The following is a 24,854-nucleotide window of genomic DNA, read 5'->3' on the forward strand; positions in this document are numbered from 1 at the left end:
GTAGGGCATAAAAAAAGTGTGTTTTTGCCTTGCCTGTAAAGAGACGTTCACTAATCCCCACCTAAGGGGTAGAGTGGAAAAATGGAGGGGGTTGGTAGTGGAGCTGTCTGGGCTGAGCATGGAAATGTTAAGTGTAGAAGCTCATTTTCATTATTTAAGGTTCTTTCATCAAACAAACTGGGCTGTGAAACAGTTAAGTAATTAAAAATATAATAGTAAAGCCTGCACAAAAGGCCACAGAGAGGCTGAGCAGAAATACTGAAGACAGAGCGCTAACTGGAGCCCCTGCAAATGTCAGTGTGCGTTCTTCACCTCACACGGGTACTGTTTTCTTAATGTCTCAAATAGTAAAACAGAGAGTGACAACCGCCTTTATTTTAGATAATGAGGAACTAGATTATCTTGGTGCAATTTGGCCAGCTGGCGTGCCTCATATGGAGCACTCTGACCCCTATTTTCAACCTAAACACCTGGCTATGCAGGAGCACCAAAGCACTTTCAGCTTTCTGACTCGGTGGGAGCTGTGTGATAACAAGTTCTTTCTATCTTGTGATATACCTCCAGGTTCCTGAACTTACTCATTTTGATCACAGAATGGCTGAGAGTTTATGGTTTTATTGGTTTTTGGTTGGTTGGGTGGGTTTTTTGGTCTGTGTGGGGTTTTTCTTGTTTGTTTTTTGTTTGGTTTTGGTGTTGTGGTTTTTTTCTCCTGGGGAATTTCATAAAATGCACCCCACAACTTGCAAATATCTATTACTCATTTCTCACAGGTAATCACCTGTTCCATATACACGCAGGATTCAGAGGATTATTATTCTGAAGATTTCATTTCACCAAATTTCACTTTTACCAAGATTTTACCTTGGACATCAGAGAGTGAGTCAGAAGCAGACAATGCCCAGAATTATGGGGAAGACAGATTGAGACAGATAGAGTCTGCGCGCAGGCTAAGAAGATTTCCTGTTAGTTGAAAGCTGTTGTCCGTGGTTGCAGGGAACCTAGACAAGGGGGCAAAAAGAAAGCAGGCAGGAGGTTCCTTGCTGTCTTGGGAAGGGGGGGGAAGCAACAGTATTGAAATCCAAATGTCTTTTGTCCGGTTGCCAGGGCCCTGGGACACAGGGAAAAAGTTCCCTAAGGTACCACCTTCCACTCATGAGCCCAGGAGCACCATGCAACATCAGTTCAGAGAAGACACTGGGAGGGCTCAAATGTGTTGATGCCTGGATCCTCATCCTTTGATGAGGATTCAGGTCCTGGCATGAGCCATGTCTCCCGTGGGTGAAATCGCTCAGCTGACAGGGGCTTTAGGGGAAGCATGGCACACATGACTGCAGTAGTTGCCTGGAGAGCTGTCTGGACTCAAAGATGGTAAAAGCCAAACGCTGTCAGAAGACAAGCAGAACAAAGCTGGCATTAAGTAACTGGATGAACCAGAATCATAGAAAAGGAATTTAGGAAGCCGTGGTCGTAATCCTATTAGGCTCTGGGCTGTATTAGGATGAATAGTTCCTAACTTGGTTTTGTAATGTAGCAGTGAAGTCCATTGCTTCCACAGCCACTCTGGTGGGTTTCAAGTCACAAGAGCATTTCATCTGTGCAGTTTAATTTCTATTCCAGGTTTTCATTTGGTGGGCTGAAGGTAGTCTCTAGCTGAGTGTGGGAACTGGTGAGTAGGGATGGGAAGGATGTGTTCCCTCACAGCCCCAGTGACTTCTCAGAAATCTTTGCATGAGGGCAGATCACCTCCCTGCTGACCAGTTGTTTTATATCCTCTATCCTAGGGCCTGGGTGTTTCCTGAGCTCTGGGGAGGGATACTGCAGCATACCCTGAAACTATACAGACCCATTCCTGAGCTGAGTCTCAACATAAGGCACCCTCAGAGTGGTTTGAAGTGTTGGCAGCTGCTCACAGTTAGATAGAGCAGGCAGTGCCTCCAGACCCCGGCACTGCAGCTGGGATGCAATGAGCAGGAGCAGACCCAAACCCAGGTCCAGGGGTGCATTACACAAACACAGAGGAGGTGGGTGGACAGCTATGGGCTGGGGAGGCAGCGGGGGCTGGTTGGATATAATTTATTTTCTCAGGATCACCCTCCAACTGGTTGAAGATCAACTGTGGCACATTGCTGGAAATGTAGGCGGTGTCCACCAGCGGAGTGGGAGGTGGTAGTGGGGCAGATGCCTCCTTGCTGCCCATCAGTTTGCACCTGGCTCTGAGTATCATTTTCTATCTCAGATTTCTAAACCCAGCCATGTGTCCCTGCCAAATACCACACTGAGTTTTACTCTTCTTCTGCTCCCGTGACCCCCAGACCTTTGAGATTTGGTGATTTTGCTGTAAGCAAGAGAGTGAGCGGAGGTGAAGTTGGTGATACTGATAGAAATAAAAAATCCAGCCGAGCAGAACTAATTAAAAGTAATCCAGGGTTTATGGCAATTTAGTTGTTTTTCTGTAGGAGATCTTAGAAGAGCAGGAGACCTGTATTGTGTTTGAAGAAACCTGCTCTGCCTATGTCTGGAAATAGCTTTCGTGGGTTTCAGCTGAGGTTTAAATGACTTCTCCACAGAACAGACTGCTGTCTGCCATGTGCCTAGCAGGGAACTTAGGTTTATGTACAGCATTTGGCCTTGTTTTACCAAGTAGGTCACCTGACGAAAATGTTTAAAGTACATAATTCTTACCAACTAATATACAGAAAAGCGACAAATCCTAGTAGGACCAATCCCTTCTTCTTTGCTGGGTAACGGTGCGGCGTGGCAAGGATTTCCAGGACAGCAAATGGCAATACAGCCGTGTGCTGAGGAGAAAAAAAGAGTCTGTCACTGACCGATCGCAGTGCCTTGCCTTTGGTCACTGCTGATCACAAAGCTCAAGAGCCTGCCTGTGAGCAAAGGATTATCTAACAATACTGAATGTAATGGTATACAAATGCACATAATTCTTTTTTTTTTTTTCTTTCATAGTGAAAGAAGTACCCCTGCAGTAATGAGCCCAGAAATCTTCTTGGTTAGTATGCTGTGAAAAGTACTGTAATGAGGTCTGTCCGTAGAATGATCTGCGTTACTCTATAATAGGTGAGCTTTCCTTTTCCATTTTATAATGCAATACATATTTTGGTAATTCCCGTTAGGGTACAAAAGATATTGAGGTCTGTTTTTATGTGCACTTGAGGGTGTCAAAAGTCTCCTCCTTGAACTCATTAAGCAATTGCTGAATTGTCTTCATGTTCTCTTCAAGTCGTTATTGTATTTTATATATTGCCACTTATTATTTACTCCCATGCAATTGCAGTGTGTTGTGCTTCCCTTGGTAAACTGAAAAATGTGGTGGTAAACATACAGAGGACTTAAGGGAGTTGTGATTCAAGATGATGAATGAAATTCAAACAATCTTAGCCAAGGGTTAGTAGAGAGTTACCTTGCCAGAGCAAAGCTGCTTCTCTTTTTTTGTCAATGAGTTTGAATTGTATTAAGCAGCTTCACTTTCAAGGGCTTTTTATGATGATGACCACCTGAGCACGGAGAATTTTCAGCACAGGGCATACAGCTTGGTGGCACTGTCAGTTTTGTGGTAGGGAGCTGCCTCCAAGAGAGGTGCTCCTCACTGTGAGGAGGTCGGGAGCACAGCAGAAGTCCTTCTGGGCTCAGGTGTTAAATGGACAACGTGGGGCTCTTGGGATGCTGACGCCTCAACTTGTTCATTGACTTGTGGCAACTTCAGAAAGTAATTTGTTGGGGTGAAATTTCCTCATGAAAAGTTTTGTAATACCCCCTGTGCAAGCAAAACAATAGTTTTAAGTTGCAATACGCAGGTTCAAAGGCCTAAACAATGCTGGGGGGCAACACAGCAAAAACAGTCAATGAGGTGTAACAGGAGAAGACTATAGCAAGAACTGTAGCTGACCAGTTGGTTAAATTCCTGTTAATTAAGCACATAGTTTCACAGGTAGATGGGGGGAAGAATAAAGGAACCACAACAGAGAAAGATCGACTTTTAAACAGAAAAACCCCACCAAACTAACGATTTTTTTTTTCTTTTCCCCTAAAGGCACAACCTGCTGGGTGTATTCTATGAAGTTTCCTCTTCTCCTAAGGAAGTGGTTCTAGGGCCTTCAATGTACGTATTTGTCAGAAGCTGTGCTGAGTATCTGATATGGTAGTGTCATGTCCAAGTTTTATTGCTGAGTATTTATACTGTAAGTTGCCACAAATACATATGAAATTCTGTAAATGCACATGGAGTTCCATACGGCACACATTAAAACATTCTTTACCTATTTAAGAGGCAAACACCCATTTTTGTCTGCTGCTGCCCAGTGCCAGCTCACTGGAAGCTGAGTGTCCTCCCTTGGGGACCCCAGCACACCCCTGAGATCTGCTATTCACACCTGGCTGTCCTACTACCAAAACAGCCCTTCCATCTCAGTTATCATTTTTCAGAGAAAGGTGACAGACAAGATTCATTTGATGTTCCGGTTCCTCTCCCTCACTGGCACAGAGATTTTCCTCTGCCCTGTTTCACAAAGATATTCTTCAGCTCTGCAACCCCCTTGGTTGATGGCAGAGGTCTCCTCGTATCAGTACAAGTGGTTCCTGGATTCATTTAACCAGAAAAATGTCTTCGGTGCACATGGTTTTCAGATATAATCCCTGTAACGGTCGTTTTGTCAGAAATCTATGTCTTGGGCTGCTTTTAGAATGACCTAAAAAAAAAAAGGAGTTGAATTTTCCAGAGGTGGTGAACATTTTGTCTTTGAATAAAGCCAAAATGCTCATGCAAGACAGCAATGATGAAGAACTGGGACTTTGTCCTCACTTTTAGGCTTTAGCCTTTCACAGTGGATTTGTCCATTATATGAAGCGGATGTAAGTCCTGGTTTCCATCTGATACCCAGTGGGCTACAACATTCCTTTGAGATACATGAAATGTCCTTGCTAGTCTTTTAATTAATTTAAACACTTTTAAAAACTATAAGCTGGTTGTTCCAGCTGTATTATTGCTGTCCTAAGAGGGATTTAGTAGGAGTGACCTGGTGAAATAATCCTTTGTTAAAGTGAACAGTTTTAAGGTGGGGGTTATTTTATATTCTTATTTTCTTAGCTTGGGGCTTTTTGTTCTCAATGAACGTTAAGTAAGTACAAATCAGCAGTATCATGCCGCTTTAATAGAAAAAGCCTGTGGCATTCTGGGATGGTAGTAACAGAAATACAGTGTGTAAGAAAGACCTGAGACACAACTATGCGGCTCCACTTGAATTGGTGGGGTTTTGGCTGACACCCTGATTTAGGGGACCCCGTTTAGACAGGTGCAGGTTATTTGGAGCATGTCCAGGAAAGGACAGCACAAACAGCAAGAAAGTAGGAATGGAAAAGCAGTCCAAGGACAGGCGTAGAAATTAGGACTGAATGAGTTGTTGCGTCTGGAGAGGAAAGTGACATTGGTTTCAAAGGCTTGAGAGGTTGATACGGTGATGACTGCGATGGGCGAGTTCTCTATGTCCATCACAGAGAGGACCAAGGGCAATTGGCTCGGTTTTCCTCAGTTTTCAAGAGAGATGTAGCTTTATATTGGGAAAGCAGAAAAATGACCACCCAGGGTAGCTGGGCAAGCCTTTTACAGGACACAGTAGACCTGTTGAGTGTGGTTGAGTGATCCAGCCTCAGTTTTCCTCTGAACCAGCTACCAAGGGCTGTGCAGACTCCAGAGCTGTTACAAGTGCACGCATCAGAGGATGAAAGCATGGAAAAATGGGGTCCCTCCTCTACTGATGGGAGCAAACTATCATGATTAAGACCACCAATGTCTCCACTCAGCCAACTTCTTCTCTTTCTCAGTTCATACAACTTTGTGCTGCCTTGAGTTTAGCCAAGAGTTTAATGGAAGGGGTAGGCTCAAAGTTCTGCTCTGCCTGATTCACAGGGGCTTGAAGGCAAGCTTCCCATTGCCTGGAAGAGTGCTTCCACCTCCAAGAGCAGCAAAAGTGTTCAGGAGTGGGGCTGTGTGCCTCTTGTTTTGTGAACAGATTGTTAAAGGTCTTGGATCCATCCTGATTTGGAAAAAAAGAAGGAAGAAATTTGTTGTGGCATAGGAAAGCTGCTGGTTTTTTCCCAAGTCCACTGATGACACTGGCACATGACTTATTAAAGTGTGTTCTGTGTCTTCTGTAGAAATAATTGTATCTTTTAAAAAGTATTTTGCCATATATTAATTCAATTTTATTTATTAATAATAAATTATTAGCTTATTCCTAGCTAGGGAGAATCACTGTATCTATTAACTAGACATACTTTTTGTAGCCATTTAAACTTGCCATGCAAATGCCTTCTGGAGACAGATTTCTACAGCAGTTCTCAACTGCTTCATGCACCCTCAGGATGAAAACATTTGGTTTAGCATTATTCCTTTGTGGATATAAAGCTTCTGTGGGTTTTTTTTGTTGTTGTTGTGGGGGTTTTTTTGTTCTGTTTTTTTTTTTTTTTCCCCCACCTGCTTCCTTCTCATGTACACATACACCCCAGGCCCAATAAACATGCGAGAAAATCTCTCCTTGCACTTCTGACCCAGACCCGACTGGTGACTTCATGTTTTTCTGCCGAGCCCAGTTTTTCCATTAATGGTAAAATCATGGTGGGATTTCTCCCGAATAACCAAGCATGTTTACAAGAACAGATGTGTATTTATACAGCAGACACCAGAGGAAGGCGTGGTTGGCTACGGGGTGCAAAGCCTACCCTTTGCCTATGACATGCAGTTGGCTTTCCAAATGATTTCCCTCTCACAGTCGATAGACATTGACTTTGGCAGCATCGATAGTGATAGACCATGTATCATGGTTAATCATATCTGCTGAAAGGCTTTAAAAGTTTCTCATATTCTTTTCAATAAAAAAGATAAATTTTCTCATTCAGGTTATTTTTGCCATAGGTCTCCAGTTCATGGTCATTAAATACACTTTCAACCCTGTTTAGCTGCGCTTTATAGCCTTAAGCTGAGGTATGTCTGAAGGGCGCAGTATTTGCATAGGGCCAAATTAAAATACACAGTTTTGCCTCTTGCTTTAAAGAAAACCTAATAATTAAGCTCAGATTGACACAGATCAAAACATTGGCAAAAATTGCTGGAAACAGTGACTCATTTTTTATTTCAATTAACAGTTTCTCAGCTTCACATATAAACAGTGAAACTGTCAAAAATAATTATCACAGAAGGAGGAAAAAACCTGTTTCACTCCAAGGTAAGGAAAATGAGCTAAAACAATAGCTGCATGTACTGATCAGGCTATCAATGAACTGAACTGAATCGGAGAGATTTTTTCTTCTCTTGGCAGGAATCCTCTTCGTACTTATTTTTATGTTCTTTGAAATATTAATAGACTACTTGTCTAATAACCTCTGTTTGTTAAGGAAAGCTTTTGGCTTACAAATTATGTAAGGACAGAAGTATTTAAAATGCCCTTTTAAAAAATATATTTGTACAGTGGAAAGAATAGTTATGGGACTTTCAAAATTTTCAGAAAGATTTTATTAACTAATCACACTTATAATCTGAACTCTGATACCAAACATTTGATTTAAAAATATTTTGTGGCTCTTTTCATTTATTATGAATTTTAACTCATGTTCGATTTCTTTGCTTTTTTCCTGACAAACTCTGGTGAAGCTGAACTAGGTACAAAATTGCAAAATCCATTTTGTTGCTCATAAACTCTGGCATATAAATACAAGGGGAATAAAGTTTCTTAAACCTATGCTGAACTTCATCTGAAATATTGGCATGTTAATTCATCTCCTGTGGAGAAGAACAAAATTATAACGTTCTCCTCCTTCTTTATTTGTTGTTTCCTACACTGTGATGTTTGTTTCCCAGGATACGTTTTCAGGTTCATAAGTTTAAACTGAGATACACAGCCCTCTCTGGATATTATTTCCACTGTTTGGTAAGGCCATATGGAATTTTTACTTCCCACGTTTTGAGTAATTTGTGTATTCGTTCAATGTTATATCCTCATTTTGCAGTTAAGAGTATAAACAAAAGCAAGTTTCCTGGGGCTGAGAAGACAGGATTGGGTAGAGTTTGCATTCAGCTGCAGGCTCCAGCCTAGGCTGAGTTTTAAGACCATGAATAATCTCCCCAGAGCTGCTGAGATCACTCGTACGCCTAACGCGTGTGTCGCAGTTTGACTCGGTTTGACCCTGTTTGACTCCAGAGCAAAGGAAATGATGCCTCGGTTGACCATAGCTGTTTGTTTCTAATTTGTCTGCATTTACATACCCTCCGTGTCTGCTTTCCATTAACATGTGAGACTTCAGCGGGGGATTTTTCACAAACAGCTACCACTGGCCAAACGAAACTCCACTGGGCACAGCTGGACGCCATCGAGTGCTTTAGAAAAACTGCCCGTGTTTCTCCTTTCAGACAAATTCCCTGTGGAGCTGGTGTGCTGACAACCACTCGTGACCGATGCTCACGCTTGCATCTTCTCTGTTGGTATGTTACTGTGAAGAAAAAGCGAAACCCACTTCGTGTTGTCTTCTGAGGCTCACAATGCCAGTGTTCATGGGTTGACCCTTGGGGCGTTTACTCAGTTATTCAGCTCTGGGTTGGGAAACATCATCTTGTCTATGGAAATTTCCTTGGGTTGGATGCTTCCATAAACAATTACAGTCTGTGTTATCTGAGCGTAATAAAACTAAATGGCTTCCTGTCACCATAACCTCTATTTAGTTTTATGCTCCTCATAATTTTCTGAGTCTCTGTATGCTCTCTCATTTCTTGGCTTCATTTTGGAACAAATTCCCTTTTTTGATTTATTTTGCTATGATACTGCCTTCATTCAAATGAATCCTTTAAAATTTTCTTTGGTAATCTGACCTTAGAGATTTTTATTTCCTCTCTTAACCTCTATTATTTTAGGGTGCGAGGGGCTTAAACATTATTGCTCATTTTATTTCTTTAACTTGTACATCACCATATCTAGTTAAAGAAATAATTCTCTCCTAGAGTTACTACGTGTCTTTTATACTCCCAGCGATCACTGCATTTTCAGGGAACCACGGATTTATTTTATCGATAGAGCGGGAGGGCACAAGGAGTCCTGTTACTCAGCAGGTGTGGTGACAAATTAGTCAGGAAGCTATTGCTCAATTTAACTCCAGCAGCAGTCCTTTCTGAATTGTGAGCTACTCTCTGTTTCCGCCCTTTCCAGGTCCCTTCATGCAACTTTATTTTTCCAGCTTTTTCCGAGATGTGTAGGTAGTTTGGGGGCATTATTGTGAGAAATGGATGGAACATCAGACGAACTGTGTGATCAAAGGTAAAAGAGCTTCAGAGATAAAATTTCCTGCATTTTTTGAAATAAGGCCCTGGCTGAATATCCTATTGCTTACTAGCAATGTTTTGTCTCATGCCAATGCCAGAATTTTAATTGCATTTCTCCCTGACACTGGATATGTAGTCTAAGAAACTGATGTTGCACTGCAGCTGGAAGCTGACATGAGACTGAAATGACACTGCTGACATGAGACTGAAGCGATCCTTTGCTGTGGAATATTTGTCTCCAGCTGTTCCTTTGCAGGGTGGGTTATGGAGGCTGCACCTGTGCACGCCGGGATAGCAGCAGTCAGAGAGGATTCCCTGCCATAACATTTTTCTGTGAAACACATACTTTCTCCCTGAGGAAATGGGCTTATGTCAACAAAAATGGAAACTTCAAGAAAATATATATATGTAGTGCTGGGAAAAGCTAAGCATTTTTGCTCTTAAATGTGTGGGGTGATTAATTTCATGTGCCATAGCCTTCACACACACATTCTTCTTCTTTGACAAAAGCTGAATGTAATTGGAAGCCTATGAATGTCCATAGTTGCCAGACAGCTTAAAATTGAGATACTGTGAAATGCAAACAAGTGGAAATGTTTCTCTCTTGGGTAAATATATGAGAATTATTAAGCATTAAATACCGATTGCAAGGAGAATCATTTAGGACAGTCAAAGATGAACCTGAGGTGGTTCTTGTGTACAAACCTGGAGCAGGAGTCCAGTTAGAGAGGCCTGGACAGGCGGGTTCTGCTCCACAGCCTGATTTTGCACCCTGTTGGTTGGTAAGTGTTGCAGCATTTTCCTCCAATAGCTGTAGGAAGACATACTCCTTCACACAGATGCCCTCACATAGGAGCAAGAGTAATTTGTATTCATATAACTTCCTTTTCCAGATGGAAGTAAATCAAACTGATCCAAGTAACATTTCTCTTGATGTAGTTGTGTCCATGGGTAATGGTTTAGCTAGGTCGGCAGAACACAAGCAGCTTGCAGGTACCAAGAAGCTCCAAGACGAGAGGGGACATGGCGAGTCTTGCTGGTATCCTTACTGTCAGGGCAGTGGTGGCTTGCTTCAGGGAAGGAAAATTACTCATGCACATCCAGGTTTTCCTTTTACCTGCTTGTATTTTCTTTTTGCATTCAGAGACTGTTTATCTACGTCAGGGCAAAGTGCAAAGGAGCTTGAGAGGCTCAGGCCACATGGGGTCTGTTGTCCCCATCGCTGAAAGTCTGCCAGGTAAATATTTTTTCTTCTGTGCCTCCATTTACCATCTCTCCTTTTTCATTCTTAGTTATTTAAGTTTACAAGGTCTTCAGAACATGCACAGTTCACAACTATGCATCAGTAAAGTGCCCAGGACACTAAAATGCTGATTTTTGTCAAGGTGAGAGGGTAATGTGGCTGCAGAATAAATTAGGAAAAGAGATGGCTAACCTAAACTTAGCTGCAGCCTGAAAATGAAGAAAGTTGTGCTTTTTACAAGAACTGTGCCTTACAGACTGAAAGTATAAACCTCCTTTACAAACAGGCAATTACACTGTTGCCATGTTTGTGAACACATCTGGTCAGTGCTGATGTGTATCTTTTCTTTTGTCATAAGTTAACATGGATTTGAGCGATCTCTTCTGACCCACCACTGCCCCTCTTTGTTTAGCGTTCAATTCTGTCAGCCCCTTCAACATGCAGTGTCTTCCTATACTGCCATTAAGTTGAATAATACATGCACATGACTTAATCCAAGCTGTCTCCAGCAGTTAGTGGCCTTCTGGAGAATATCCAGATGTTGCTTGAAAAGAGATGACTGGGAAAGAAATAAACAATTTCACTTGACAAATTGGCCAGCGTATCTTTTGTCTCGGCCATGTTCCACTTCGAAAAGCTTGTTCAAATAACATAATTGTGCTTGAATTAAAAGTAGGGTAGGATTTTTGGGTTGGGTTTGTTTGTTTGTTTGTTTGTTTTTTCATCCATGAAGGTAAAAGCTTTGTATGAAGATAGTAAAATACAATTATCCTAGGAAATAGAGGTGGAAACTGAGGTGCAGCATTTGGGCTAAACTCGGTAGAAAGTCAGAGAGAAAAACTCAAGTAGTGCTGAATATTTGGCCTCCTTTAAATATTAGCAAGATTCCCTTCTACATTTGCCATCCTTTCCGCAGAACAGCAAATGTTTCTCATCAGAGTGCAAAAACATGCCTAAAATGTAATGCTCTCTGGGCTACCAGGTGGGCAACGATGCTTTCCCACTGTAAGAGCAGTATATGTGAGAAAAATAAATGGCTAGTTCATTTTTGCAAGGAAGGTGTTGCAGCATCACCGCGAACTCAAGGAGCACGGTATTCCTGGAGTGTTTTTGCATGATTATTTTTTAGGTTCACTCCTCAGTTACATAACAACATATGCTTTCCCTATTTACAGCATTAAAATAGACTGAGATTTAAAAAAATATACTCCCACTGCAAATGATATGATGCTGACGTCTACTGCTGATACACCGATGTCTTTTTCCACCAAAGCCAGCTAGATGCTGCCTCAATATGCCATGAAATGTCTGTAATCTCAGAGCCATGAAGTATAGCACTACGCAAGGAAAGGAACCCGATGAAAAAGCATCTGCTTGGCAATCAGAACTTGGAGATTGTCCCTTAAAGTGTTGGTAGCTTCCCGGATCTTCCTAGGGTTCCCAGTGGATATTTTGGGTTGGAAGAAAGAAATGCCTCAGCTAAGCCTGAAGGCTCCTGTTGGGAGGTGTCCCAAAATGTGGGGATTGTCAATAGTGGGGATCAGTCTACGCTGGTGGCAGATGTTTTATGCTCGACAGTGACTGCAAGGAAAATTTCCCACCCAGGAACTGTCAAGCACAAGACATCTGCAGCGTATTGAGAGCTTTAGAAATAAAATACTAGGTTGTGATAGAGGTTTGCTTTATGTGAAGTTTCTCTCTCGTCAAAATAATTTTGAGGAAGAATTATTTCCCTTTTTTAACACCTGTTTTTGACATTTCTGAAATGGAAAAGCTTTTTGTTGTTGTCAGAATGACTCTGTTATGAAATGTAGCTGTAGGTAGGCTAAGAAAGAAGTTCCAACAGATACGTTTGAGGGATTCCTGCACAGAGCTCTTACTCATGAAATAAAAATGTACGTTCTAGCACCTCTCAACCTTTCCATGTCATAAACAAATATGGAAATGGAAAGGGCAAATTCTCAGCTGTGCACCAGGATTAAAACAAGCAGCAAAGCCCATCTCCTCTCGGTTCCACCCTGTGCCTTCCCTTTCCCCAGCACCTCCACTGCCAGGAAGGTTTTAAACTTCAACCAGTCACCCAGACGAGATCCCAGTCCTGAAACCAACGTGGTGCTGAGGACACAAAGAATCTTTCTTTTTGGTGGATGATGTTTTTGAGAGAGAGAGCGGTGCCCATTTGCGTCAGTGCGGTGGTTTGGACAGCCGCGTGAAGGTCCTGGTGCAGATGAATTCGTGGGCAGGTGATAAGGTTAAAAGTGCATAATGGCTGCACTTTATCACTCGGCTATCAGTAATGCGGACATGCCTATGTGTGTTTGGATTCCGGGCACACTTTTCTGAATATGCCTTTCTAAATTGAGTAGCTGCCCAAAACCTTTAGCAAGCATCCTCAGCCAGAAACCCCGAAGCCTCTCGCATTTACCTTCTACATGCATCGGGAACTGCTGCAGTGGGTTGCAAAGTGTTGTTACTTAAGAAACGAAGTCTGGCGAGAAATGAGTCTTCCATGCGATTATTTCATACGTTCTGGCTTCTCTGATTCAGTCTAGCGCTGAACTTCTCCCTTCTCTCCCCCTTCCCGTTAGCCCCACGAGGCCTCCCTGACCTTACAATCCACCCACGGTTTCCATGTTACTGTCAGCCTCCTTACACTTGACTGATGAGAAATATGTGATTATTCAACACATCATAAAAACAGCCAGAGCAAATGAAGGAGAAATCTGGAAAGTATTTATAGAAAATCTGTAAACAATCACTGCAATTCAGCTATTCAAAGCTGTGCACACATTAGCTTATTAGCTGTAGAGCTGTCAGATGTTCTTTGGTTCCTACACCTTTTTTAAAAAATTAAGAACTGTTTTTGTTATGCTCCCAGCCTTTTTGTATTTCATAGACTTCTGTTTGCAGAAACAATTTATTTTTTGAGCTACAATAACCGAGATTTCCCCTCCCACCCCACCTCTTATGCCTACACATCGTTTCATTGACTTCAGAGGTTTGACAAGCACTGATTCACTGACATTCCTTGTGTGCTAAAAGGCTTCTCGAGGCCGACTTCAAGCACATGCATCTGTTTGCTGCGTACAGCTCCACATCAGATTCGGGTAAGCAGGAAGGAGGAGGTGAGAAAGAAGAAGCCGTGAAACTCTTCTGGAAAGCGACACAATGCAGCGGTGGGACACGCGTTGCAAAAGAGGCAGGAGTGTTTCTTACTCACCATGGCGTGATTTAACCAGATTGGGATGACTCCATCGAGGCTTTTGGGGTAAACCAGCTCTCTATTGTAGGTATACAGTGTCCAAAAGGATATAGACACAAACTGGAACCAAAATACAAAATGAAAGAAATTTCAAAATGAAAGACAAGCATAGTTGGTAGGATTTGGCCAGTGCTTTCATTTCTGAGGAGGCAAAACAGCTCCTACATGAAAAATGGTGATACTGCCAGGTAAACTCACGTTACCTCACGTGTTACAACACAAAGAAAGGAATTTACTCTGAGGTGCAGTGTTCTGTGCTGATACTGAGAGAAAAACATCCTTTATAAACTTCCAAGAGTGACATTTTACATTTTCTATGGAATAGAAGATTAGCTTTAAACTTCTCCCTCTGCACCTCACCGCCTCCCCCATCCCCCCGCCCCAACCTTTGCAGATGGGATTTTTGATGGTCCACAATCTGGGAGGGATTGGCTGTCAAGGCACAGCATTTTTTCTGCTCAGTAACAAAGTAAAAACAGACCTTGGTAAGACAGTTCACATAAAACCTACCCTTATCTTCACAATTCATAAGCCTAATTCCTATGCTGCAGGTGCGAGCTGCACTGTGGGCACCCATTTTTTTTTTTCCCAACGGGAGGATTTACAGTGGGAGAATTTAACTGGATGAAATGAACCCGGGCATCGGTTACTGATACCTGGAAGCTGATTTGCATTGGTTTTTTGCCTGGCTTTGTGCTTGAGGTTGGAAATCAGGGGTGTGAGATGCTGGAAGAATGAGACTGCACCATGTCTCTGTCCTGTGGGCACCACGAGGATGCCTGAGGGGGATATGACAGCAGCATCGTGAATACTGCTGTGCAGAGAAGATAAATTAGTCAGTCTCTCTGTCTCCATCCCTGGCAGGACTTTTTAGTGAGCCAGCTGGCTGAGCTGCTTGTGGTCCAGATTTAAGTACCGTTTCTCAGCCCTTTGACGTTCAGAGGTGGCTGCAGGCTCCACTCGCACAGAGCGGTACCTACACCTGTAAGTAACCCACTGGTTCCTGTCCAACCAGCACCAGATAAACAGCATTTCGATAAACAGCATTATCAGTGAGGGAGTAGGTGATCAGGAGTCAATCTGACATCAGCTGTGACTACAATTACTATCCTGTGAATCTGTTTCTCTCCAGCGCTTATTTAAAGCCATGCTGGAGTCAGAGGAGAAGATGTGAGACTTTTCTGCCTCTTAGGTACCCTCTCATGTCCTCCTGGTCCGTGCTGCCCTTTGGAAAAAGGCTGTAAATCGATAAATCCACAGCTGTTTGGACTGTGAGATTAACGGAGAGGTTACACCTCATTCACCCTTTGGGGTCAACCTGTGTTCACTTGGGGACAGCAACCCTAAAGTTCATGCAAGAGGTTTTGCATTCAAACACGACAGGCTCAGCACTGTTTCTTCTTCTAAACGGTCCAAATCCATTTACAAACGGTAAAAGAAAGCCTACAGTTGTTACCTATTTTATGCATGTGCATGTATTGCTATATACCCCTAAGCATTTATGCAAGGATCATTTTTACATACAGAGGTTACTTACTGTGGACACTGGGAAAGCCAGGACACTGAAAAGAAGGTCTCTGCTGGAAATTACGCACTTAGCACATCGCAGTTTCTTAATTAGTCTCAACACATCAGCCAGGAAGGACACCCCATAGAAGACAGCCTGCAAAACCTAAAGTAATTACACCTAATGAGGGAAACTCATCCAGCTTTCATTAGCACGTTCCTCAATGAACTCTGTTCTTGCTCTTCAGGGAGCTGTTTTGTTCGTGAGCTGCAAGCCCGCGTGAGGGAAATAGCTGTTGGCTAAATCTTTTTTAATACCTGAAACTGATTAAATAAAGTTGTTCGGGAGATAACTTTAACAGCATCACGTTTAATAGACTAAACAGAGATGTGTGATGTGATTCAGATGGGGGAGGTGGAAGGACATGTTGAAAGCCGGCTCCTTCACACTTCCTAAGTTAATTGTTACGTTCAGTGTATCTGAGCGGGAGCAGGAGAGAACAAACTATGCCAGGAAATGTTTCCTGTGCAGCAATTGCTAGACAGCTGCTCCTGCCGTTTAGCCAACGGGGGCCTTTCTTCCCAGGGACTCACGGTGCAGTTGATCTCAGTGTCAAGTAGCTCAAAATGCTCTAACCTACGAATTTGGTGCAGAAGTTATCAAAACCAGAACCTCTTTTGCTGAACTCAGGGGGATTCGGGAAAGGATTTCAAGCGCTTAGAAGCAGAGATCCAGACTTCACTAATTAAAAATGAGTAAGTTGAACTATTTATAACTAATAAATTTTGGAGCTGGGAGGGTGGGTAGGTTGTGTTTTGGTTTGACTTCTTTCTTTCTTTCTTTCAAACATTTACAGTTAATGAGGGTGGGGTCGTTTGGGGAGGCTGCTAGAATTTGGTAAAGAATTAGGTGAGTGCACAGTGACAAAACAGAATTCTACAAGTGTGTATGAAATTGTTACAATATTGTGGTTTAAGCCAATACTGCTTTTCTGACTGCTTTGTTTTCTTTACTAACGCTACGCAGCATATCAAGCTGAATTGGATTTGTCAGACACGAAGGCAAAGCCTTGCAGAAAAATACTTCTCCCCCTACATTGCATTCAGCACTGCGTCTAGTTCCGTTCGGTAAACTCAAGGGACGGCCTCTTCTCTTTAAGACTAGGGTGTCCCGGAGTGATGGATGCATTATGGGAAACGCAGACTACTGCAAGCGCTGGACCAGCTAGCAATGCTTAAATGGAATGGATGAGATCTCTTTTGCCATAATCTTACTCTGAATCAGATATTTATTTAGAGCAAAGCGTCTGAAGTTGTGGCTGGTTACTTCACCAGTTTCTGAAGGAGCCGAGAAGGGTGGTGCTTGGGAGGGGAAAGAATTAGTGCAATGCTTTTCCATCAGAAATTCCTTTATTATCAAGTTATCTGAGGGAAGGAGGGGGCTATGATTTCACCATGCCTGTTGTCCAACAAGGGTTTCTGCAAACTTTAGTTTGCAGAGACCGAGTCTTCCTTGGGGAGCAAGATGGCCATAGTTTGCATAACCAAAGTATCCTTGCAGTTAATCTGCAACCATCCCCATCTATTTTGTGGCTTCCTAGAAAAGGGAGAAGATACATCCTTCCCTCCCTATTCTTTCCACACTGGAGCCAAGTGCCACTAGTGGTGTGTCCCCCCACCCCCATGCAGACCCACAGCGGTAGAGGGAGGGAGGTGTTGATGCAAGATGGGTGATGGGTCCAGGGTCAGTCAGGATGAGGTATCCGAGGTGGTGCACCACCCAGTGCAGCACAACCAGTGCAAAGCCCTGTGTTTCCTCTCAAAAACATGGGGCGAACAGCCACATTTTTACATTAAAAAAAAACCCAAGCAACTTCATCAGAACCCACATGTGGTTTTATTCAATTCTGAGGCACCCAAACCACCTCTTTTAAATGTGGTTTTCTCTCTCTCTCTCCTCTCCCATTACCACAATTAGCCTCTGTAACTGCAGGCACAGTTTCAGTCAGTAGGCATTCAGCCCGCCAAGTCACGGGTCTAGTTCAGAAAAGTCCATTCGGGGGTGCAGCGTACTTAGACCCAAGCACATGTTCAACCCAAACGTCTGCCCCAGTCCTTGGCCTCACCAGGACACCAAACCCAAGTCCCTGAAGAGCTAAGAAAAGCCTGGTAATAAACAGAAGCTCTTGTTACACCCTGTAGAGTCAGCTGTAACTTTCTGTAAAAAGCATGAAAAATGAGCTTGAGGGTGGTGACAGTCTGGTGACACATGGTGACTAATTGCCAATAAAGCAATTAGGGAGAGGCCTGGTTCCCAGAGGATGGGGCTATTATTATCTTGTTCATGGTCAGCCTTACATTAATCATGGGAGCAGGATAGGCTGCTTCTTCCCCCCCTTCAAAATTAACTAAACCAAACATCTTTGAAAAGAAACAGTCCCAGAAAGGCCACATTCTCAGCCTGGTAAATACTCTGTCATAGACAGGGGAGGGCAATGTTATCTTCCATATGGAAAATGCTTATAGGGATGTGTAACCTGACCCATTTCTCTGGCTGAACATGGAGAAGAACAACAGAAGAAGTTTGAACTCAAGCCTCAGGAGCTTGGTTTTGCGCTGCACATAGCTCTGCCCTTGTCTGATGCTATGGGTTCTGAGGGGTTTCGGTCAGTTCGTGATCACCACGTGTTTCCAGGAACAATAGAAGAATATACAAGTAATTTTCAAGCCAGAAAACTGAAATTAGCTAGAATCATTGCCGATAATGCTCAGTCTGTCAGAGTGCACCGCCAGTAGACTCAAGCCCCAAACCTGTGCTCTTCCAGGGTTATTCCTGTAAGAAAGGTGCATCCAAATCTCACAGCCCTTCACTAGTGGGAAAATGTTGACATTAAAAAAAACAAAAAAATTGACATGAAAACATCAGATGTCCTGTGAATTTCCCAAACAGCAGTGCTGGCGCTCACAAATCCATTGCAGCCGCCCATGGAATATAAATCCACTGGCTGTAAATAAAGAGGATCCCCTAAAGTATTCCCACACGAACAGAAGGAAGACTGGAAACATTCAGAAAGCTAATGATTAACCCAAAGAGAAGAATATGGACATGATTATCCCTGTTGGAGAGATGCTGCTTTCCTCTCAAGACCCCACAAAGCTCCACAGCATTAGGTGCTGTAGAAATGCTTAATTTGGCCAGATCGATTTTCCAAACTGAGAGTCGTAGTGACAAAGACAAACCTTAATTTTTCTCTGCTGCAGTGTTCAAAGGGGTGTTTCTGTTGAACTAACCTGACATGATTTACTTTTGCATATAAGATCTAGCCATGTGTGTATACTGCAATCTCCAACTAGTACAAATAAATTGGGCTCCAAGCTCTGCCCTTAAGAGGGGATAAATCCTGTATTCTGATTAGGCTATTAGACATAACAGTCAACTTTCAGTGTAGACACATATCCATTCACATGATAGTGACCTGGAAAATATGTATATTAAATACTGAGTCTATTTTGAAATAAATATAAGACACCTTTCAGGAGAATTGAAAAGTATTTCTATTATGAGAGACAAAAGCGTGTGGAATAAAATAGAGCAGGAAAGTGTTTAAAGGTGCAGTGTGCTCATTATGCAATGATTTACAGCAGCGAGCAGATTTTTATGAGCTTGGATATTTCAGGTAATGAATGATTCAGCTTATACTGTTTTGTGTCACAGACAGATGAATACGAAACTGTTTTTATCTCTTATTCCTGTTTGTTCGATAATCGGTCCATGAAATCCTTTGATACAAAATCTATTCATCTTTTCTTTTTTTTCACCCCCTACAAAAATATTTCCTTTCTGAATCTTGATTGCTGCGATTGTTAACCAAATCAATGAATCTGAAGTAACGTCAGAGCTGTACCTCTCTTGGGAGAGACGCATGACTAGCGAGGAATTGAATGAGGTGCTGAAAGAGGGTCATATCTAGAAGAAATTCTTCCAGCATCCCTCTAGCAGAACTAGGAGTCAAGCTGCATTTCCATCCCTGGAAAGCACATTTTCCCAGTGCTTCCATTTCGGATCAGAGTGAGCTGACCACAGCAGCTTTCCACAGATGGAAATTTTTTAATGCAATCCCAAAGAGCTGAGAGGAATTTTGGGGAGAAAATTTCCAAGCCATTCAGCCAGCCAGTGACAGAAGCCAGGTAACTGCAGGCCAGTGGGAGACAGACAGAAGAGCTGGGCAAGTGCTCTGTGTGCCTGGCTCTGAGGAAGCCCCCAAGGTAGGGCTTAGTTCCGTGGCTCCACGGAACCAGCACAGCCTAGCAGGAAGTTTTGCCTGCTCTTTTTCCCTGGGACCATACCTCCTGGCATCCCGAAGCGTTTCCTGGGACTGCTTCCAATGGGGCAGAAATGTAACTCATCAGGTGTGCACCTGATGGACATCTGTGGTTGACAGCCACCTCTTGTTGCTTGATGTCCCTTGGCAGCAACAGGGAGTGGCTTAACACCAAACTGTGGAACGACTCTTCTAGGTCCTGTGGAGCTCTCTGTGGGGAGCCCCACAGCCCCCCTGGGCCATATTGTCTTCTCACCCTCTTCCTCTCTATACAGCAGCTCAGGAAACTTCTGTCACCTGGAGATACCCATATGAACCCTGCCCAGCTCAGCAAGGGGGATGAGGGCATTTCTCTCCCCAGTCCCCTTTCCCTTTTTGGCAATCCTCTCTTGAAAAACTCACATCTTTGTAGAAGAAGGAGACTACCAGCCTTGAAGGAGTAATTTTGCACACCCTGCTCCATTGCTACATTTTCTGTGTGAGAGAGAGGCAACATCTTCAGCTAAAACCATCTCTGCATTGGCTGGCAGCTCCATTTTAACATCAGAATCAGATCAATAAGTGGTTAAAAGATGGGAGACAAAGGACTGGCAAAGTGGAGCAAGGCCCCTGCTCACGGAGATTTAATGAGACCTGAGCTGTTCAGCAGATCCATAAATGAGCTGGGGAAGGGAGCAAACACTGAGGTTGTAAAGCTTTGTAAATCTTTTTTTTTTTTTTTTTTTTTTTTGTGTGTGTGTTTGGGGTTTTTGCTAATCCTGTCAAAGCGAAGTCTGACTGCAAAATTGCCAAAGAATCCCAGCATAGTGGGTGCCTGAGAGATCAAATAGCAAGCAAAAATCAGTGTTGGTAAATGCAATGTAATGCATTTCAGAAAAAAAGCAACTTCAATTATATATTTTTCAATAGTGGGCTCTAAATTAACTGTCACCATCCAGGGAAGAAATGTTTGACTTGTGGATAGCTCTCTCAAATTTCTGGCTCCTTGCTCACCAGTAATTAAAAAAGACAAATAGAGAGTTAAGGATTGATAAGAAGAAATAAACAACAGTCAAGGAAACACCTTTAAGCCACTGTCTAAATCCTCGCTGTGCTCATAGCTTGACCACTGCAGCCTGCCCTACTTATCTCTTCCTGAAACTAGAAAAACTACTGCAAAGGGCGACAAGGATGCTTTAATGAAAGAAGCAGTCCTTTGTGAAGAGACATGAAAAAGGCTCAGACTTCCAGCTTGCAGAAAAGAATAACCAAGTGGAAAATCTGGTAGAGGTCTCTAATGAGGGGCAAAGAAAAAGTGAACAGGGATGGATGATTAAATTATATCACAGAAGTAAAGAGGCATCCAATTCCGTGGTCAGGAAGCAGGTTTACACCAAGTAAATGAACTGCTCCTTCACACAAGGCACACTTGCCTTGTGGCACTCATTGCCACAGGACAAGAAAGGTACCAGATTGTATAAACAGGTATGTTTTTCCTTTAGATAGATGAAGGGAAGGCTTTGAATGGGTATTAGCTACCTTGGCCTGGATTTATTTTCTGTCTGGGTAAGTCAGTATGCCAGTGTGAGGGTAGAGCCACAGAAAGTTCCTTTCATGCTTACCCACATGCTTGTCTTGTGCAGCCTTTCCCTGATCATCCACTGGTCTGGTCACTAAGGGAAGCTGGGTGATAATTTCAATGAGTATTTCTGCATCCCTGCTGTGGTTTAACTCCATGCAACAACCTAGTATCACACAGCTGCTCGCTCATTCCCCACTCCCCCCCCCCAGTGGGATGAGGCAGAGAGTCAGAGGAAAAGGTAAGGAAACTCATAGGTTGAGATAATAACAGATTAATAATTGAAAAGAAATTAAATTAAATAATGACACTAATAATACTAATGCTAATATGTAATGAAAATACTACTACTATTACTTATAATAATATGTAATGAAAATAATGGAAAAAACCCAAAAGGATACAACTGCTCTCTACCCACCCACTGACACCCAGCCAGTCCCCAAGCAGCAAGAGCAAGAGACAGAGAGAGAGAGAGACAGAGCCAGAGAGCCCCAGGAACCAGATCTCCTCGTCAACTCCCTCCAACTTATATGTTGAGCATGACGTCTTATGGCATAAAATATCCTTTTGGTCAGTTTGGGTCAGCTGTCCTGGCTGTGTCTCCTCCCAGCTTCTTGTAGAGAAAAAGCTGGCAACACAGGGGCAGTCTGAGAAACTGACCATTTGGTTGCTGGCATTTCAGAAAATTTAATTTTTAAAACATCACAAAAAGCCTAGATGGGCTGATACAAAGACAACACAGCAATAAACCATGCATATGGCGTCCTGACTGCAGCAATACACGTGCCCTCATCCTTCCACATCCAAGCTGGCCACTGAGAGGGTGCTGTGGCTCCCTGTTGTAGCCACCTCACGTGCCATTCATCCTCAGTTGCAAATATTTCAGAGTCACAGGAAGGTTGAGGTTGGAAGGGACTTAAATTTCCCATCCCCCTGGGGGGGTCACCAAAGACCCACTTGGAGCTGGGGACCCCTTAGGCTTCCATTAAACTCTACCATGGGCTCTTCTGAAGAGTAAAAGTAGAGGCAAACATACCCCAGGCCAGATCTCCCCCTGCTATTTAACTCTGATGGTTCTACAGAATGGACGAAAGGCTACGGAGGACCCCGCAGTCAACCTTCACATTAGCAAGTGTCCCTGAAGTTGGTCACCTGCAGGAACCCTCATGAACCAGTTGCATTGTGAACAAACCTTCTCCCCAGAAGTGTTTCACATGATTACGTTTTGATTTCTATCTTGTGAAACTTCAGCATATTAGGAGACCCAGAACACATTACGGTCTGTGTTTTTCTGTGTACTTTTAGGCAATGCAGCAGCAGTTGATAGCACTGTTAAAACACACAGAATAATGTTACAAGCACCTCTCTCCACAGGCTGGAATTTCTTACCCTTTTGCTCTCAACTGATTTTCAAACCAAGTACCTGACTGGCTAAATTAGCACCGTCCTATGCTTTCTTTTACCTTTTCTGTAATTTACAGGTCATAGAAACCTATTAAAAATTTAAGTAAAACTCCAAGCAGCATTATAATGTGTATTGCATTAAGGGTTAGATAACATGCAGCCACGTGTCCTGGCTGGACATACCCTACCCTTCTGTCCCTCTCCTCACTGCGAGCCTGTCTCCCTCACAAGGAGGCAGCTAGATTCAGAGTACTTTGAGAGGAAGCCAAGCAGCTCACCAGCCCGTATTCTTTCTGCATAAAACCTGGGAATAATTTCCCCAGCACAAGCATGGATCCCTACATAATTTCCTTTGGGGTATAAACCGTTAAGGGAAGAAGTTTAACAGCAGCAAATATACCAGCTGCATATGTCTTGAGGCACAGATGGCAGACAAACAGACAGACATATTGGTATCACTGTACAACACGATTTTCTTACCAGATTGAGGACTGTCAAATATTTCCACTGCCCACCGTAGAGAAACACTTCAGATGGACGCTCTATGTGATTGAACAGGCAACAAAAAAATACCAGGCAAAAGCAAGACAATGGTACGTGGTGAGAGTAGAGATTTCCATTCTTCAGCCGAGAGCGAGTGATAATCGGTCCGAAAGCAGCTTTTCTCTTAAGTTGCTGTACGTGGGCAACGGCAGGGCAGGAGGGTTTCCTTCGGAGCAGACTTGGGACACACTGCCACTTGGCTCTCTTCGAAAGGGATATTCACAAGACTGTGAACTTTGCTTCTGTTTGTTTCCCTTTTCACTGCACAGATAGACTGGGGGGTGAGGGGGTGAGAAGAACAGACTTATTTCCCGGATTTAAATGCCTTGCACAAGATTAGCGAAGATTAGTTGTGGAGTTACATAAGTTTTTTTGGATTGGGGTTTTTTTTTTTTTTTTTTTTCAAAAGCCGGGGAGAGCTTTGCTGCTGGTTTTGTGTAACAGGCTGTCATGCTTTGGGCAGCAAGTGAAAACAAGCGGCATTTTCCTCGCACACAGCTGTGGGGGCAGCCATGTCTCCAGCTCAGCTTGGGAAGCCTCTCCTGCCAGAAGTAGAAGTGGGAAACTTAACGGTCCTTGAAAGAAGAACCGAGTTGATTTGTTGATAGGCTATGGAGGTGGCAAGGAAGCTGAGAGGATTCGTAGGCAAAGGTCCTTGGGGTTGAAAATCACTGCGAGCGCTGACATTTTTTTTGTGGGAAAAGGCTCTGCTGCCTTTACGCTCCTCCATGCAGCTGGGATCCATCCCGGCTGTGCAGCCAAACCCCGAGTCACTTCAAAGCTCTGGCAGGGATGGAGGCACGGGGCAAAGGCCTTGGATGACAATCCGTAAGCACTGAGCAGGGCGTCTCGCCTACCCGCTTCTTTCCCTGCTGCCATTGCCCTTCAGACAGCCCCTCCTCCCTGGCATGACATTATCGCGCCATCGGGTCTGCTGAAGAGAAGAAGGGATGCTCATGCAATGATCTGGAAATGAAACCATCAAAAAAGTTCCCATGGAAATGCTCGTTTTTCCTTCCCCTCCTGCCTCGCCAAGCACCCTAATTAGCACTGGAAAGCACACAAGGCCTTTACTACTTGGGCAGTCTCCGTAACTGCATGGCTGTCGGCAGGAATTGCCACCTGAGTCTTTCACAAAGGGCCTTGGTGGGGAGCAGGTACTGTGCCCCAGCCCACGCCCAGACCTTCATCACGCAGGACAGGGAGAATGAGTGCTCTCCTCACCCCTGTGGAGGCTGTCCCTGTGGGCAGGGCTGGGCTTCAGCCAGGCGGACTATAATAAGGGATCTCTACACACACACACACACACACACCCCCTTCTAACTGGCCTACAGGCAGCATTGAGCAATCTGCTGTGTTTTGGGTTGTTTTGGTTTTTCTCTTGCTTTTTTTTTTCCCCCCTGATACCAGATATAAGGCTCCATGTCAGATGATTTCCTATGACCTCAGACAGCAGTGTGCATGCATAGTGGGAAACAGCCTTTGCACTAAGGGCCTTCAGTATCCTCCTCTGTTTCATTGACTTCTCCCCTAATTCAGATTACCCGCATCCAGATTCCCCAGGCATCCCAGCCATCACAGTTTCAATGAAATATTTCTGCCTCACTTAGGAAAAATAAAGATGTAGGGCCTTTTGTGGTTGTTTGAGATTGGAGGAGAAAACCCCTTGCCAGGAAAAAAAAAAAAAGGGAATA

General features: G+C 43.5%; 1 protein-coding gene across 1 annotated transcript in view; it reads right to left on the minus strand.

Annotated features, from left to right (window-relative positions):
- ADTRP (androgen-dependent TFPI-regulating protein) overlaps positions 1-23,237 on the minus strand; it is a 30,788-nt gene extending 7,551 nt beyond the window's left edge. Inside the window, 5 exon segments of the mRNA XM_010158965.1 lie at positions 2,683-2,798; positions 13,783-13,884; positions 15,362-15,496; positions 23,098-23,162; positions 23,165-23,237. Coding sequence (XP_010157267.1) covers positions 2,683-2,798; positions 13,783-13,884; positions 15,362-15,496; positions 23,098-23,162; positions 23,165-23,237 — 491 coding nt within the window.
- Between the last annotated feature and the right edge of the window lie 1,617 nt (positions 23,238-24,854).

This window comes from Eurypyga helias, unplaced genomic scaffold (genome assembly GCF_000690775.1).
Source record: "Eurypyga helias isolate BGI_N326 unplaced genomic scaffold, ASM69077v1 scaffold18250, whole genome shotgun sequence".
Classification (NCBI taxonomy): Eukaryota; Metazoa; Chordata; class Aves; order Eurypygiformes; family Eurypygidae; genus Eurypyga; species Eurypyga helias.